This window comes from Saccopteryx bilineata, chromosome 3 (assembly GCF_036850765.1).
Source record: "Saccopteryx bilineata isolate mSacBil1 chromosome 3, mSacBil1_pri_phased_curated, whole genome shotgun sequence".
NCBI classification, from domain to species: domain Eukaryota; kingdom Metazoa; phylum Chordata; class Mammalia; order Chiroptera; family Emballonuridae; genus Saccopteryx; species Saccopteryx bilineata.
Genome location: NC_089492.1, coordinates 275,362,962 through 275,378,618, shown reverse-complemented (window position 1 = coordinate 275,378,618; position 15,657 = coordinate 275,362,962). Strand labels below are relative to the sequence as shown.

Here is a 15,657-nt window from a genome sequence, read left to right as displayed (position 1 = left end):
CTATTTCGAGACATTAAAATTTCTTCTCAAACCTATTTTCACTTGGAGTAAGGACCTAACATGGTTGTCCTTCATCTTAGCAGTTAATTTTAGAAAATAGTTTCATCATCTTTGATTTTTAAGTCTGTGTAGACTTTCAGCAGAAACCGATGGCCTGTTCACTAGTCACTAATATTAATGCATAAATGGTAATTATATGCCTGGTTTCACTTCACTTACATGCTTCTACATTAATCAGATCTCTTACTACCAATCAATGATAAATAATCAGTTTTGAACCATCAGACTCAAATAGAGGTTAAAACTGCCAGTCTCGTCTCCTGCAAAATGCTTTGTTAGTGTGATACTGAAAGCAGCAATGACTTTCACGTGCATTATTTGATTTGCTCTTTACAGGCAAAGCAGGTCTTATTCATAGTACAGATGAGAAAATCCAGGCCCAAAGAGTCTGTCAGTGCCTTAGCTGGTGAATAGCAGAACTATTCAATTTGAGATTTTAATCAGGTCCTTTTTATTCATTTTTTGGTTCTTCTCTATCATGCTAACTTTCTTGGCCTTCTAAAAATATTTTTGTTTGGAAAACTTAAAAGCTGTCATAATTTATTTTACAGAGACAGAGAGTCAGAGAGAGGGATAGATAGGGACAGACAGACAGGAACAGAGAGAGATGAGAAGCATCAATCATTAGTTTTTCATTGTGTGTTGCAACACCTTAGTTGTTCATTGATTGCTTTCTCATATGTGCCTTGATCGTGGCCTTCAGCAGACCGAGTAACCCCTTGCTGGTCCAAGCTGGTGACCTTTGCTCAAACCAGATGAGCCCGTGCTCAAACTGGCGACCTCGGGGTCTCAAACCTGGGTCCTCTGCATCCCAGTTTGACGCTCTATCCAGTGCGCCATCGCCTGGTCAGGCTGTTATAATTTATTATAGAAGTAATAGGTGTTATTTATTTTGCTTCCCTCACCTCAGGGGTTATTTTAAAGCATTAATTCCTCTCTTCTTTATCCTACTCCATCCTATTTATGAAAAAAGTACTTGTGAAAAATACAGACCTATGTTATGCCTGGCTGGTAGTGATGCAGTGAATAGAGCATCTATCCAGGACACTGAGATCCCAGGTTTGAAACCCTGAGATCACTGGCTTGAGCTCAGACTTTCCAGCTTGAGAGCGGGAGTCACCGGCTTGAGTGTGGGATGATCAAAATGATCCCATGGTCACTGGCTTGAGGCTAAAGGTTGCTGACTTGAGCATGGGGGCATTGGCTCAGCTGGAGCACTCTGTCAAGGCACGTATGAGAAGCAATCAATGAACAATTAAGTTGCCACAACTACTAGTTGATGCTTCTCATCTCTCTCCCTTCCTGTCTCTCTCTCTATATATATATAAAAAAACCAATAAAAGATAGAAGATCTATTATTTTACACTTAGACATTTAATGGACTGTTTATTGGTCATAAGATTATATATATTTTTGAGGGCAAGAAGTATCAACTCGTAGTTGCTTCATTTTAGTTGTACATTGATTGCTTCTTGTGTGTGTCTTGACCATGGTCGGGCCAGTGTCCCCTTGCTCAAGCCAGCAACCTTGGGATTTTCATGCCGGCAAGCCTGCGCTGACGAGTCCGCACTCAAAGCCAGTGACTTGGGGTTTCAACGCTTTACCTACTGTGCCACCACCAGTTAGGCTACTTTTGTTTTCTTTCTTTTACTTTAAAATGTTCAGATACAAAACAATTTTTAAGGGTTTTTTATTGATTGGTTTTAGAGAGAGGAGGAGAGAGAGAAAGGCGATGGGGAGAAGCATATTGACTTGTAGTTGCTTTGTGTATGTGCCTTGACCTGGCAAACTAGGGGCTTTGAGTCAGTGCCCTCAGCATTTGTACTAATAGGGTAATTAATGAGTCTTTCTGTCTTTGATTAGAATGTAGTCATAGGCCCTGGCTGGTTGGCTCAGCGATAGAGCGTCGGCCTGGTGTGTGGGGGACCCGGGTTCGATTCCCGGCCAGGGCACATAGGAGAAGCGCCCATTTGCTTCTCCACCCCCACCCCCCACTCCTTCCTCTCTGTCTCTCTCTTCCCCTCCCGTAGCCAAGGCTCCATTGGAGCAAGGATGGCCCAGGCGCTGGGGATGGCTCCTTGGCCTCTGCCCCAGGCGCTAGAGTGGCTCTGGTCGCAAAAGAGCGATGCCCCGGAGGGGCAGAGCATCGCCCCCTGGTGGGCAGAGCGTCGCCCCTGGTGGGCGTGCCGGGTGGATCCCAGTCGGGCGCATGCGGGAGTCTGTCTGACTGTCTCTCCCCGTTTCCAGCTTCAGAAAAAAAAAAAAAAAAAATGTAGTCATAGATGAGGCACTCTCCAAACCTAAATTGAGTGACGGGGTGGGGAGTAGGCAAGAAAAGAAAGGGAAAGAGAATGAAATGAATAAGACAGAGGGAAGTTGATAAGCTGGGCAGAGTATAGATTTTAAGCTACCCCTCTGTTCTAAACATTCTTTTTGACAAAATGTTTTACCTTTATGATACACTTATATTCTTTATTTTACTCAAATTCTGGCCATTTGTGGTAAGGAGGAAAGTAGAGAGGGCTTAATGGGGGGGGGGTTTCTTAAAAGCAAAATATTATATTGATTTTTTTTTTTTTTGTATTTTTCTGAAGTTGGAAATGGAGAGGCAGTCAGACAGACTCCCGCATGCACCCAACCGGGATCCACCCAGCATGCCCACCAGGGGGCGATGCTCTGCCCATCTGGGGCGCATCGCTCTGCCTCTGCCGCTCCTCGCTCTGCCTCTGCCGCAGTCAGAGCCATTCTAGCGCCTGAGGCAGAGGCCAAGGAGCCATCCCCAGCGCCCAGGCCATCTTTGCTCCAATGGAGCCTTGGCTGCGGGAGGGGAAGAGAGAGAGAGAGAGGAAGGAGAGGGGGAGGGGTAGAGAAGCAAATGGGTGCTTCTCCTGTGTGCCCTGGCCGGGAATTGAACCCGGGACTCCTGCATGCCAGGCCGATGCTCTACCACTGAGCTAACCAGCCAGGGCTTATTATATTGATTTTTAAAGTTAATCTTTGTAATTATGAAAGTTTTCAAACATACACAAGAAGGATAAACTTCCCTGTAACCTCAATTCGATTATCAAGACTTACCATTTGTTTTTTCACTTTTCTCCCCCTCCTCTCTCTCTCTCTCTCTCCCTCTTCCTTCTTTTCCTGAAATTTAATGATTTTAAAGTCAATCCCTAAAATTATGTCATTTCTCGTTACTTAATTTCAGTGTACATCTCCAAATAATATGGACTTTTTTTTTTTAATTTTAATTTTATTTTATTTTATTTATTCATTTTAGAAAGGAGAGAGAGAGGGAGAGAGAGAGAAAGAAACAGAGAGATAGAGAAGGGGGAGGAGCAGGAAGCATCAACTCCCATATGTGCCTTGACCAGGCAAGCCCAGGGTTTCGAACCGGCGACCTCAGCATTTCCAGGTCGACACTTTATCCACTGTGCCACCACAGGTCAGGCAATATGGACATTTTTTAACCTAACCACAATGCTGTTATGTCTGAGCCCCAGCGCATAATTTGATTTCCTTGGTTATCTCCAAAATAGCTTTGTTTTTGGCTGGTTTGTTCAAGTAAGGTGCCAAACAAATTCTCATTATGTTTCATTATGTCTCAAATTTGTTCCCTTCAGCCCACCCATGCATTGACTGGTAGAAATTCAATCAGTTGAATTGTAGATTATGCCAAATCGCCAAATTCTGGATTTTGGTCTCAAGACTCTTTTATTCTCTTAAGTTATTGAAGGTCTCAAAGAACTTTTAGCTATGTGAGTTATATCTATTGAATTTACTATATTAGAAATTAAAGATGAGAAATTTAAAATATATTTACTAATTCATTTGAAAAGAACAATTATGCATTCATTATTTGCTATTGCAAAACATGATTTTAATAATAAAATTTAAATTGATAATAAAAATTATATTTTCTAAAAATTAGTGAGAATGGCATTGTTTTTACATTTTGCATGTCTCTATTGTCTGCTTTAATAGAAGATATTTAGTTTCATATTTGCTTCTCTGTATCCTGTTCCTTGTGTTATCAAAACCAAGTAGCCTATAGAAATATCCACTGTACAGGTGTGAGAAAATGAGAGTGAAAAAGGTACATGAGGCCTGGAATGTGGTGGCGCAGTGGATAAAGTGTTGACCTGGAATGCTGAGGTCGCCAGTTTGAAATCATGGGCTTGCCTGCTTAAGGCACATATGGGAGTTGATGCTTCCTGCTCCTCCCACACTTTTCTGCCTGTCTGTCTCTCTCCTCTGTAAAATGAATAATAATAATAATAATAATAATAATAATGTACATGATGTCTTAGTATTATGAGAATGGTTTTGATCTCATGGTCCTCTTGGTGAAAGGGTCCCCCAGATCATGCTTGGAGAGACAGCTGCCCTAACAGACCACTTCTAGATTCAGGTTCAACTTTTTAGGTAAGAATACTTCATAGGTGGTGATGCTTCATATTTTATCATTAAGATGCATATAATATGTGGTTATATTGATTCCAAGATCCATTGGTGGGCTTAGATAAGCCATTTTGCTTTCTAATAGGGTAGTACCAGCATTCCTTGCTATCAGTGGTTGTAAAGTGGTGAAATTACCAATTTCACCATCTTTATCAGCGTTCTGTGTATTTTCAGTTTTTTCTAATTAATAGGAAGAAAATGAATTCATTGTTTTGTTTTGAATTTGATAATTGAGTCTTTGATGTTTTTCCATATTTTCATTTATTTTATCTATTTGCTTATCAATTTATTTCATCCTACCTATTTGATTTTTTGATGAAATTTTTAATGAATTTAGACAAAATCATTATTTAATATATTATATTTTAAGCCTTTCTTATTCACTGTAATGTTTTTTTCCATTCCATGTTGCTTCTTACCTTTGGTTATGCTATCTTATATGTATTGAAGTAATTTGTGATTTTTAGATAGTCAAATCTGGTGATCTTTTTCCTTGTTAAGTCCAGACTTCTAGGAAAAAAGAAGGGAAGTAGCATCTGAATTTGGAATCTCATAGTTGAAAAGGACTGTAGGAGTCAGTTGCTCTTTTCCCATATTTTACAAAAACATTTTTAAAAATGGGATGGCCTAGTTAAATTATGGCTTACCCATCTTTACACAATGTGTTGGTACCAGAGTTGAGACTACAGACTGACTTTTCCCTGTTCTCAAGTCTTTCCCCCTCATTCTGCTACCATTTCTAAAAAGCTCCTCGTAAACTTGGAATGAGAATGAAGGGCTTTGTCTTTTGGTTAAAAATCAAAGACTCCTCCTAATTTTTTTGTAAATTATGTGCTTTGTGGAGGTTTGCTTTTTTTTTTTTGTATTTTTATGAAGTTGGAAACGGGGAGGCAGTCAGACAGACTCCCGCATTCGCCCGACCAGGATCCACCCGGCACGCCCACCAGGGGGCGATGCTCTGCCCATCTGGGGCGTCGCTCTGTCGCAACCAGAGCCATTCTAGCGCCTGAGGCAGAGGCCACAGAGCCATCCTCAGCACCCGGGCCAACTTTGCTCCAATGGAGCCCTGGCTGCGGGAGGGGAAGAGAGAGACAGAGAGGAAGGAGAGAGGGAGGGGTGGAGAAGCAGATGGGTGCTTCTCCTGTGTGCCCTGGCCGGGAATCGAACGCGGGACTCCTGCACGCCAGGCCGACGCTCTACCACTGAGCCAACTGGCCAGGGCGAGGTTTGCTTTTTATCAAGTATTATTGCTGTTATGCTAGTGGACAGAATACTACAATTCATTTTTACATGTTTTAAAATGTAAAACCACTTTCAGAATTTCAAGTATTGTTGCCTTCTCAGTTAGAGTAAAACAATGATCCAATTTTGACCACTATTTTGCCTAACAGGAAGCCTGTAGACCTGCAGAACTTGGCTCCAGGGACCCACCCACCATTTATAACTTTCAACAATGAAGTCAAAACGGATGTAAATAAGATTGAAGAATTTCTTGAAGAAGTCCTCTGCCCTCCCAAGTGAGTATCAAAGAAAATATGCGTGGAAATACTGCCATCTCTTTAAAGCTTTGTCTTATTTGGCCCTTAGAGATCTTTCTCCTGATGGTACTTGAATTAAATTCTCATAAATTAAGTTGGAATGACCAGGGCTTCTCTTCACTTATTATAATTAATGCTACATGGATATCACAATTGGCTTCTGGCTAGGCCAATAGCCATACTAAGAAAGGCAGGACTCTGATTAAGTTGTAGAATATATGGTAAAAGTAGGTTTGGGGCCTGTAGGTAGGTCAGGAAAGGCTGATTATTTGAGGGATACAGGTTTAGGGAGAAGAGAAGGGGAAAGACAGGCTTGAACTGAACCCAGCCAGAATGTTTAAGCAGATGTGTGGTGCAGGTTGTTGGGGGATTTCCTGTCTGGTCATTTTAAATGTAATATCCTGAAGCTACCCCCAAAGGAATTGACTTTTTAGACTATGTCCCTTGGGGCTCATTTTCTATTTATGTATTTCTTTCTTTTTTTTTTTCTGAAGCTGGAAACGGGGAGAGACAGTCAGACAGATTCCCGCATGCGCCCGACCGGGATCCGCCCGGCACGCCCACCAGGGGGCGATGCTCTGCCCCTCCGGGGCGTCGCTCTGTTGTGACCAGAGCCACTCTAGCACCTGGGGCAGAGGCCAAGGAGCCATCCCCAGCGCCCGGGCCATCTTTGCTCCAATGGAGCCTCGCTGCAGGAGGGGAAGTGAGAGACAGAGAGGAAGGAGAGAGGGAGGAGTGGAGAAGCAAATGGGTGCTTCTCCTGTGTGCCCTGGCCGGGAATCGAACCCGGGACCTCTGCATGCCAGGCCGACGCTCCACCACTGAGCCAACCGGCCAGGGCCTATTTATGTATTTCTTTGAGATGTTCTAGATCCCCAGGTCCTATGTGGTGAACAATTTTAAAGTACAATTTCCCATAATGTAGGTACTATTGAGGAATAGATGAACTTTCATGGCAGTTACCTAAATTGCAAATATAGTGGTACCTTGACACATGATTTTAATTTGTTTCATGGCCGAGCTCGTGACTCAGTTTGCTCATGTGTCAAATCAAATTTCTCCATTTAAATTAATGGGAATGCAATTAATCCATTCTGGCCCCCCAAAACCACACAAATTTTTTGTTTTATATGCTTTTAAATAAGAAAATGTACTTTATAAATACACACACACACACACACACACACACATTAAGGGAGAATGTAAAGAAATAAACTGGTTTATGAAGTGTATTTACCTTCAAGGTCAGGCAAAGATGCTGGTGGAGGGGGGGGATACATTAGCATAACAATGGCCCTTCCCAAGGAGGAAGGTAATTAGCAATTTCACAGACAGCTGCCTGGCCCCATTTTTAAAAATAAAAGTGAGCAAACTCAAAAAACACAAATTTTATAAACTCATTTGTCCAACACTTGTGATTCAAATATCTGTTCATGACTTAAAGCAAAAAATTCTGCAAGTGACTGCTTATCTCTCAAATTGCTCGTGATTTAAAGTGCTCATGTGTCAAGGTACCACTATATGTAGTTTTGCATCATATTGTGATCTTAGCATTGGTTTAAAGTATTATTGATTTATTTAAGGCTTTTCCAGTTTTGTTATCCTGAAAACCAAAAGGTTGTTTTTTTCCTGGCTCAAGTCTTTCTTGCTAGTTAATGTTACTTATCTTTCATATTCAGATAAATTTCCCAGGCATGGGATTATTGGGTCAGATAGTTCTAAAATAATTAATTACTTGACATTTTTTCATTCATTTATTCATTCATTCATCATTCTGTAAACAGTTACTGGGCAGCAAAGCCTTGTGGACACAAAAGCAAGTAAGACACAGTTCCTGCCTGCAGTACAGTTAAATACAGGTGGGCATGGGGGTGGTGGTGTGGAAAAGTGACTGGAAGTGGACAAAGCTTTAGAGAAGAGGTGATACTTGAATTAAACTTTAATTTTAAAAAAGTGGCATTTGGCAGGTGAATGAAGGAGTGACGGTCATTCCAGGCAAAAGAATAATTTTAAATCAATAGTGTTTCTTTTGGAGACTTGCAGGTATGCCTGGAAATATACCTCTGTTTACAAGTAACTCATTTTCTATTGTGAACAGAATTGTCCTATGTTTAGCAATCTTGTATTAAGCTTAAAATTTTACTTTTTTTTTTTTTTTTTTTACAGAGACAGAGAGAGGGATAGATAGGGACAGACAGGAATGGACAGAGATGAGAAGCATCAATCATCAGTTTTTGTTGTTGTTGTTTTTTTTGTGTTTTTTTTCTTCTTGGTGAAGACTGAGAGGGCGGGTAATCATCAGTTTTTTTGTTGCGACACCTTAGTTGTTCATTGATTGCTTTCTCATATGTGCCTTGACCGTGGGCCTTCAGCAGACCGAGTAACCCCTTGCGGGAGCCAGCGACCTTGGACTGAAGCTGGTGAGCCTTGCTCAAACCAGATGAGCCCGCGCTCAAGCTGGCGACCTCGAGGTCTCGAACCTGGGTCCTCCACATCCCAGTCTGACTCTCTATCCACTGCGCCACCGCCTGGTCAGACAAAAATTTTACTTTCTTAATTCTGTATTATAAAAGCTGATCCTCTTTCTTCCTAAGAACCCCCAACTTCTTTTATCTCTGCTTACCAGGAGTCCAAGTCTTCCTTCCATCGCCAGTAAAGATTCTTCAGACCAACATTAATAAGACTATGTCTTGACTTTTCCTCCAGACCTGGTATATAAGTAGAATACAAAAGCATCAAAACTGGACTCTTTTTGTAAAATATATTATGAACATGTATTCAACTTAGTAGAAATAACTTGAAAGATTGTTGCATCATAGAACCTATTAGATCCCTTTTTATTCTTAAAAGTGTGTCACCTCTGAGGAAAGTTCCACATCTGCCAGCTTGTCCTCAGACAGTAATGAAAGTGATCTTCCTCTCATGTAACTGTAGATCATTGTATCAACATTAAATTATAAACAGAGAAACAGTTTGAATGGCTTGCCAGTCTCTATGAAGAAAGCTGTATTTTGTTTTAAAGCATTGTCTGAAGTGTTCAATGCATAACTTCTTCCAAGATATTTAAGTTTTTGAAATCAGTCTGCTGATAACATTATAAACCATAACAAAGGGACATTTTCTTACATTCTCTTCTAGCTGCCTTCTTCAACAACAAAAATAATTTTCATTATTCCTTCTTGTTACTTTGCTCCAAGGGAATGGGCATGACAATAAGGAGAGCTAACATGAGCATATTCTGATTTCTTGACATCCAGTCCTCTGTAAGACATAGGTTTTTGAATTGGACCTTGAAGATAAACATTTTCACTTTGCTCTTTATATTTAAAATTTTCAGGCCCATTTTGTTTGGGCATATTCATAGAGATACTTAAACCAGAGGTGGTCTTTTCTTTGGTTTAAATTATTTAATTTAAAACTTAAGAGATCTTTCTATTACAAAAGGTTCACAGTGTGCTAAATTCTCTGTAAGGGTAATTTCCTTGTTTTAGGTTATAACCTAAAGAGAGTTTCTAAGTAGTTTATAATTGACTTAATTTAGAGGGGAGTATTTTTGACGTTGCTAAGCCTCTGCTGTTACTAACATTCAAGTGCTAATTATGTGCCATGTACTGTGCATTGTGGATTACCTCAATCCTCTCAAAGACTGTGAAGAACTGAAGATGAGTCACCCAAATAACTTGTCCAAGGTTCATGGCGACGGAGCTGACACATTCACTTTCAAAGCCAGGTCTATCTGACTTCAAAAACCTATGTTTCTCCTACTGTCATCTTTGTATATCACCTTTCATCGAGTTTGACTTTTGTATAAGAGGTAAAATGGGTCTTTAATTGGGCTTGTGCTTTAGAGACTACTAAATTAAAGGCTAGCTCAAGCTCAGAGGAAGGATAGAAGAGAAATCTAAGATAATTTACTTTACTCTGATTAGCAAGTTGGACTGAAGATGGTTGTCAAACTGAATTTAATGTATCCTTTTTAAAAAATAGGTGAGGCCCTGGCCAGTTGGCTCAGTGGATAGAGCTCAGGCCGGCATGTGGATGTCCCAGGTTCTATTCCTGGTCAGGGCACACATGAGAAACAACCATCTGCTTCTCTTTGCTTCCTTTTCCCTCTTTTCTCTCTCTCTTCCCCACTTGTAGCCAGTGGCTCTATTGGTTCAAAGGTCACTGAGCATTGGCGTCAGGCACTGAGGATAGCTCTGTTGGTTTGAGATCAGTCCCAGATGGGGGTTGCTGGGTGGATCCCAGTCGGGGCACATGCAGGAGTCGGCCTCTCTATCTCCCCTCCTCTCACTTAAAAAAGTAAGTGAGGTTTAGCTTATGATGAGTTTTTATTTTTATGCATCACAATAGCATGTTTGGATTGGGAGTTTCTTCCCCTCAACAGGCTCTGCAACCCATTATGTGAATGCTCATCAAACAGTGCAGAATTGTATCTGGAGGAGGAGTGGAAGGGAGAAGTGTTGCTGGGACCACCACTTGTGTTCCTTTCCCTTTCCTTTATTCTGCGGCATTCAGGGGCCATCCTGCTCACTGTCTTTTCTCTCCAGGGCAGGTAGATCTTCGGGTCCTTAACTGTTGCTGATTCTCCTCACACTCGTATTGTAAGCCTTCTTGTTTCCAGATAGGAGGAGGGGAACAGGCAGAGTAGTTGTACAAGCCGGTAGACTAGAATCTGGCACTTCTAATAACATGGGTTTTGGCATTTGATACTAAGAAAAGTCTTTATGTGAGCACTTCTGATTTAATCATGACAACTATAAATATAGGCAACTGTCTATTCTAAAGTTGATTTGAATTTAGAGACTAATGAAAAGCTTAAATTCAGCAGCTTCTGCGGTCATCTTAAGGTATTCTTAAAACCTTAGGTTTTAAGAAGAAACTTTTTCTATGAAGAAAGTGTTTTTGTGTTTATCTTTAGGTCCCCTGGCTTGAATGAAGTAACTGTTTTGCCTCCTCCATCCCTTCCTACCATCCCCCTAAAGCTTTCAAAAAGCCTTGAAACTTGGATTTTTAACTGAAGATGGCCTGTATACCTGGGTAGTTTACTGATAAAAAGCTAGAAAGATAGAGAAAGCTAGATAATTTTGGAGAAGTGTTATGAAACTTTCTTAAAAATGAGAAATACAGGCTATGAAAGTTGAATCTATAAGGATAATTTTTAATAGGCTGTATAACCAGACTTTATTCTTTCACTAGTATGAAAAAGGAGGAAAGGTATGAGATCTTTCCTAAAAGGATGGAAATATTAGCTAGTCTACCATTAATAGTCTATCATGTAATACAGAGTAAAGGCCTACTCTTAAAGTTGAAATACTGTAGATGCTCATGTCTGTTCTGTTGTTGACACATAGCCTTTTATTATTTGCCTTCCTTTTGTTAAATGTTAAAATGAATGTTCACAGTAAAGGAAAAATTATTACATTTTGAAACTTTTGGCTAAAACTAATAATAATGGATGAATTATTAAAATCCAGTTGTGGGGGGGGATGCAACAAAAGATGGCAACTAATTTAGGACCTAGTGGTTTAGAATTTTACAGAGAACCTGATCTATAATGAAACAAAACAACATTGTACCTGGGGACAGGAAATCTGAGTTTTATTTTGGCAGCATTTTTTTTTTTTAAGAGAGAGATAGAGACAGGCAGGAAAGGAGAGATAAACTTCAACTTATAGTTGCATCACTTTAGTTGTTCATTGATTGCTTCTCATGCACCTTGACTGGGAGGGGGGTTCCAGCTAAGCCAGTGACCCCTTGCTCAGGCCAGCAACCATGGGGTCATGTTGATGGTCCCACGCGCAAGCCGGTGACCCTACACTCAAGCCAGCAACCATGGGGTCATGTTGATGGTCCCACGCTCAAGCCGGTGACCCTACACTCAAGCCAGCGACCATGGGGTCATGTTGATGGTTCCACGCTCAGGCCGGTGACCCTACACTCAAGCCGGCGACTTCAGGGCTTTGGACCTGGACCCTCAGCGTCCAGGTTGACTTTATCCACTGTGCCAGCACAGGCCAGGCTTGGCAATACTTTTAACTAATCCAGTGATTTGGGGGTCAAATATGTAAACTTTCTGGAATATAATTCCCTTTTAGTCAAAATGAGGGATTGAGGTGAGTGGTGTCTTGTAGCTGTAGTATTGTATGCATTAAATTAATGTTACAGATTTAACGGTTTATCGTGGAATGGAAGAACAGAGCATCTTTAACCTGTTTTAGAGAACAGCGTTTTAAAAAATTTTGAATAGCACCTATTTCTGTATGAATAAGGGTATTCTGATTGGCAGTCCTTCTCTCTTACCTGTTGGCTAAAGTAGGTCTCTAGTGAGTGTGCTTCTGTATGCTCATTACTGCATCTCAATACTTAGTACCATGCCTGACACACAATCAGTACTTAATAAGAATAAATGAATATATGTATGAATAACAAATATATAAATGATCTGTAATTTAAGCCTACCTTCCTATAAGTTATTTTGAGAATTACGAAGTTTACTTCATTAGAAAAAGTGGGTATAGCTAAATATTAGTTGGGAAAAAGAAGACTAATTTTGGAAATGCGGCTAGAGAAAGACATGGATGTATTATTGAAGCGGCATTTAGTTCTTTGCACTGTTTTTTACTGGAACGAGTCAATGAAGGTACTGTATTGCCAGTGGTGAAAACATTTAAACTAGAGGTTGGTTGTTTTTATAGTCGAGGGAAACCCAGGGATGTTGAAGCAGGGTTTTTCTGTTGCTCAGTGCCAACCTTACAAAGTTTAATAGTATATGAGAGGTTTTATAAAATCCTGAGAGGAGGGTGACCTGAAGTGAGCGCTCTGCCTCTTGCTGTTTTTGTATCTAACCCACTGTGGATGAATAAGACTCTTGACCAGCCTAGACTTTTCCTGCCGACAGGACTCTCTGGGACTGCTGCTCGGGGCTGTTCGGTGTGTGCACGCCAAGGACCTGGGTAGCCTTCCTAGTTAAGAAAGCTCTACAGTTGAAATGTGGCTAGTACAACTGAGAAGGTGGATTTCTAACTTTGTTTAATTGTCATTAGTTTAGATTTATATTCAGATAGCCACATGTCACTAAAAGGCTACCGTATTGGACAGTTCAGATACAGAAATTTCCATTATCACAGAAAGTTCTCTTAGGGCTGCTCTAGAGTTCTGTTTCTAAGGCACCCATTGGCTTGGCACAAGTCTCTGACCAAGTAAATAGTTTCTCTAGCATTTTGGTTCATAAAATGGAGGTGGAATGCGGGTGCCTTTTGGTTGCCAAGAATATTAATATGTGAACAGAACTTTGTTTCCTAAGGAAAAAATACATCTTAAAAATATCATAGAAAACAGATGATGGCATTTCTTAGAGTAATAACTGTTAAAAGTAATGTCTAGTAACTGCTAACACAATGGTTTGTTGACTGAGGGAATTTATGCTAATACATCTTTGGAAGATCTATAATCTATTATTACTTTTTCTATTTAGGTACTTAAAGCTTTCACCAAAACACCCGGAATCAAATACCGCTGGGATGGACATCTTTGCCAAATTCTCTGCATATATTAAGAATTCAAGGCCAGAGGCTAACGAAGGTAAAAACAAACAAACAAACAAATAAATAAATTATAATGATTATAAATAAATACTTTCAAGTCCAGACATTCTCATTAGTATTAAAAAGTGGCATTCAGAGTTGATCAGAGATTTGATGATAAACCAGGACAAGTTTTTTTTTTTTTTTTTTTTTTTTAATTAATTATTTATTTATTTATTTTTACAGAGGCAGAGATAGACAGGGACAGACAGACAGGAACGGAGAGAGATGAGAAGCATCAATCATCAGTTTCTCGTTGCGCGTTGCGACTTCTTAGTTGTTCATTGATTGCTTTCTCACATGTGCCTTGACCGCGGGCCTTCAGCAGACCGAGTAACCCCCTGCTGGAGCCAGCGACCTTGGGTCCAAGCTGGTGAGCTCTTTGCTCAAGCCATATGAGCCCGAGCTCAAGCTGGCCACCTCGGGGTCTCGAACCTGGGTCCTTCCGCATCCCAGTCCGACGCTCTATCCACTGCGCCACCACCTGGTCAGGCCCAGGACAAGTTTTTAAATTACTGTTTTCTGTGCTTCTAGCTCATGGGACAGTACCTAGCCGTATCAGAGGTGTGTGGTAAATTGTTTATTTTTTATTCATTTATTTATTTTAGCAAAAGAGAGAGATAGACAGAGACAGGCAGGAAGGGAGATGAGAAGCATCAACTAATAGTTGTGGCACTTTAGTTGTTCATAGATTGCTTCTCTTTTTTCTTTTTTTTTGTATTTTTCTGAAGCTGGAAATGGGGAGAGACAGTCAGACAGACTCCCGCATGCGCCCGACCGGGATCCACCCGGCACGCCTACCAGGGGGCGACGCTCTGTTGCGACCAGAGCCACTCTAGCGCCTGGGGCAGAGGCCAAGGAGCCATCCCCAGCGCCCAGGCCATCTTTGCTCCAATGGAGCCTCGGCTGCAGGAGGGGAAGAGAGAGGAAGGAGAGGGGGAGGGGTGGAAAAGCAGATGGGCACTTCTCCTGTGTGCCCTGGCCGGGAATCGAACCCGGGACTTCTGCACGCCAGGCCGATGCTCTACCACTGAGCCAACCAGCCAGGGCCCATAGATTGCTTCTCATATGTGCCTTCATGGGGGGCTGCAGGGGTTCCAGCTGAGCCAGTGATTCCTTGATTAAGCCAGCGACCTTGGGCTTCAAGCCAGAGACCATGGGATCATGTTGATGATCCCACACTCAAGCTGGATGAGCCTGGGCTCAAGCTGGCGGCCTTGGAGTTTGGAACCTGGTATCTCAGTGTCCCAGGTTGAGGCTCTATCCACTGCCACCACTGGTCAGGCAAATAAAATGTTAATTGAAAGAATTTGTTGGCCATGGCTGGTTTGCTCAGTGGATAGAGTGTTGGCCCAGCATATGGATGTCCTGGGTTCGATTCCTGGTCAAGGCACAAGAGAAGCAACCATCTGCTTCTCTCATCCTCCTTCTTCCCTTCCTTCTCCCCTTCCTTTTCTCCCCTTCTCTGCCTCTTCCCTTCCTGCAGCCCGTGGCTCGATTGGTTCGAGCATTGGCCGTGGGCACTGAGGATAGCTCAGTTGGTCTGAGCGCATTAGCTTTAGGTGCTAAAAATAGCTCAGTTGATTCAAGCATTGGCCCCAGACAGGGGTTGCCAGGTAGATTCTGGTTGGGGCACATGCGGGAGTTTATCTCACTATTTCCCCACCTCTTGCTTAAGAAAAAAAATTTGTTCTGGTATTCTTCTGAGAAGTTACTGTGAAGAGAGCTATGCAAAGAATTAACAGGGCATCAAAAACAATGGATTGATTTAGCTTAATTTAAACCATTCCTAAATCTTTTGTTTATTGCTAGGTGCCAACATTTTAAAACCAGCATTGGTAGATTTTTGTGCTAACTACCTTTAAAGTAACCCTTGTAGTTGCTCTGAGAGAGCCTTTAGACTCACCAGCCTTTCAAATTTCTCTGCATTCTAATTTTAATGTCATATTTTCATGGTGAGAATTGTTTAGGTAATGTGGGTGTGATTTTCTTCTATTATATTAAAGGACACTCTCTCA

General features: G+C 41.3%; 1 protein-coding gene across 1 annotated transcript in view; it reads left to right on the top strand.

The window, feature by feature from the left end:
• The window catches only part of CLIC4 (chloride intracellular channel 4), a 78,969-nt gene that overhangs the window by 49,898 nt on the left and 13,414 nt on the right, over nt 1–15,657 (top strand). The window contains exons 3-4 of the mRNA XM_066270081.1: nt 5,907–6,032; nt 13,531–13,637. Of these exons, the coding sequence (XP_066126178.1) occupies nt 5,907–6,032; nt 13,531–13,637 (233 nt within the window). The remainder of the gene's footprint in view (nt 1–5,906; nt 6,033–13,530; nt 13,638–15,657) is intronic.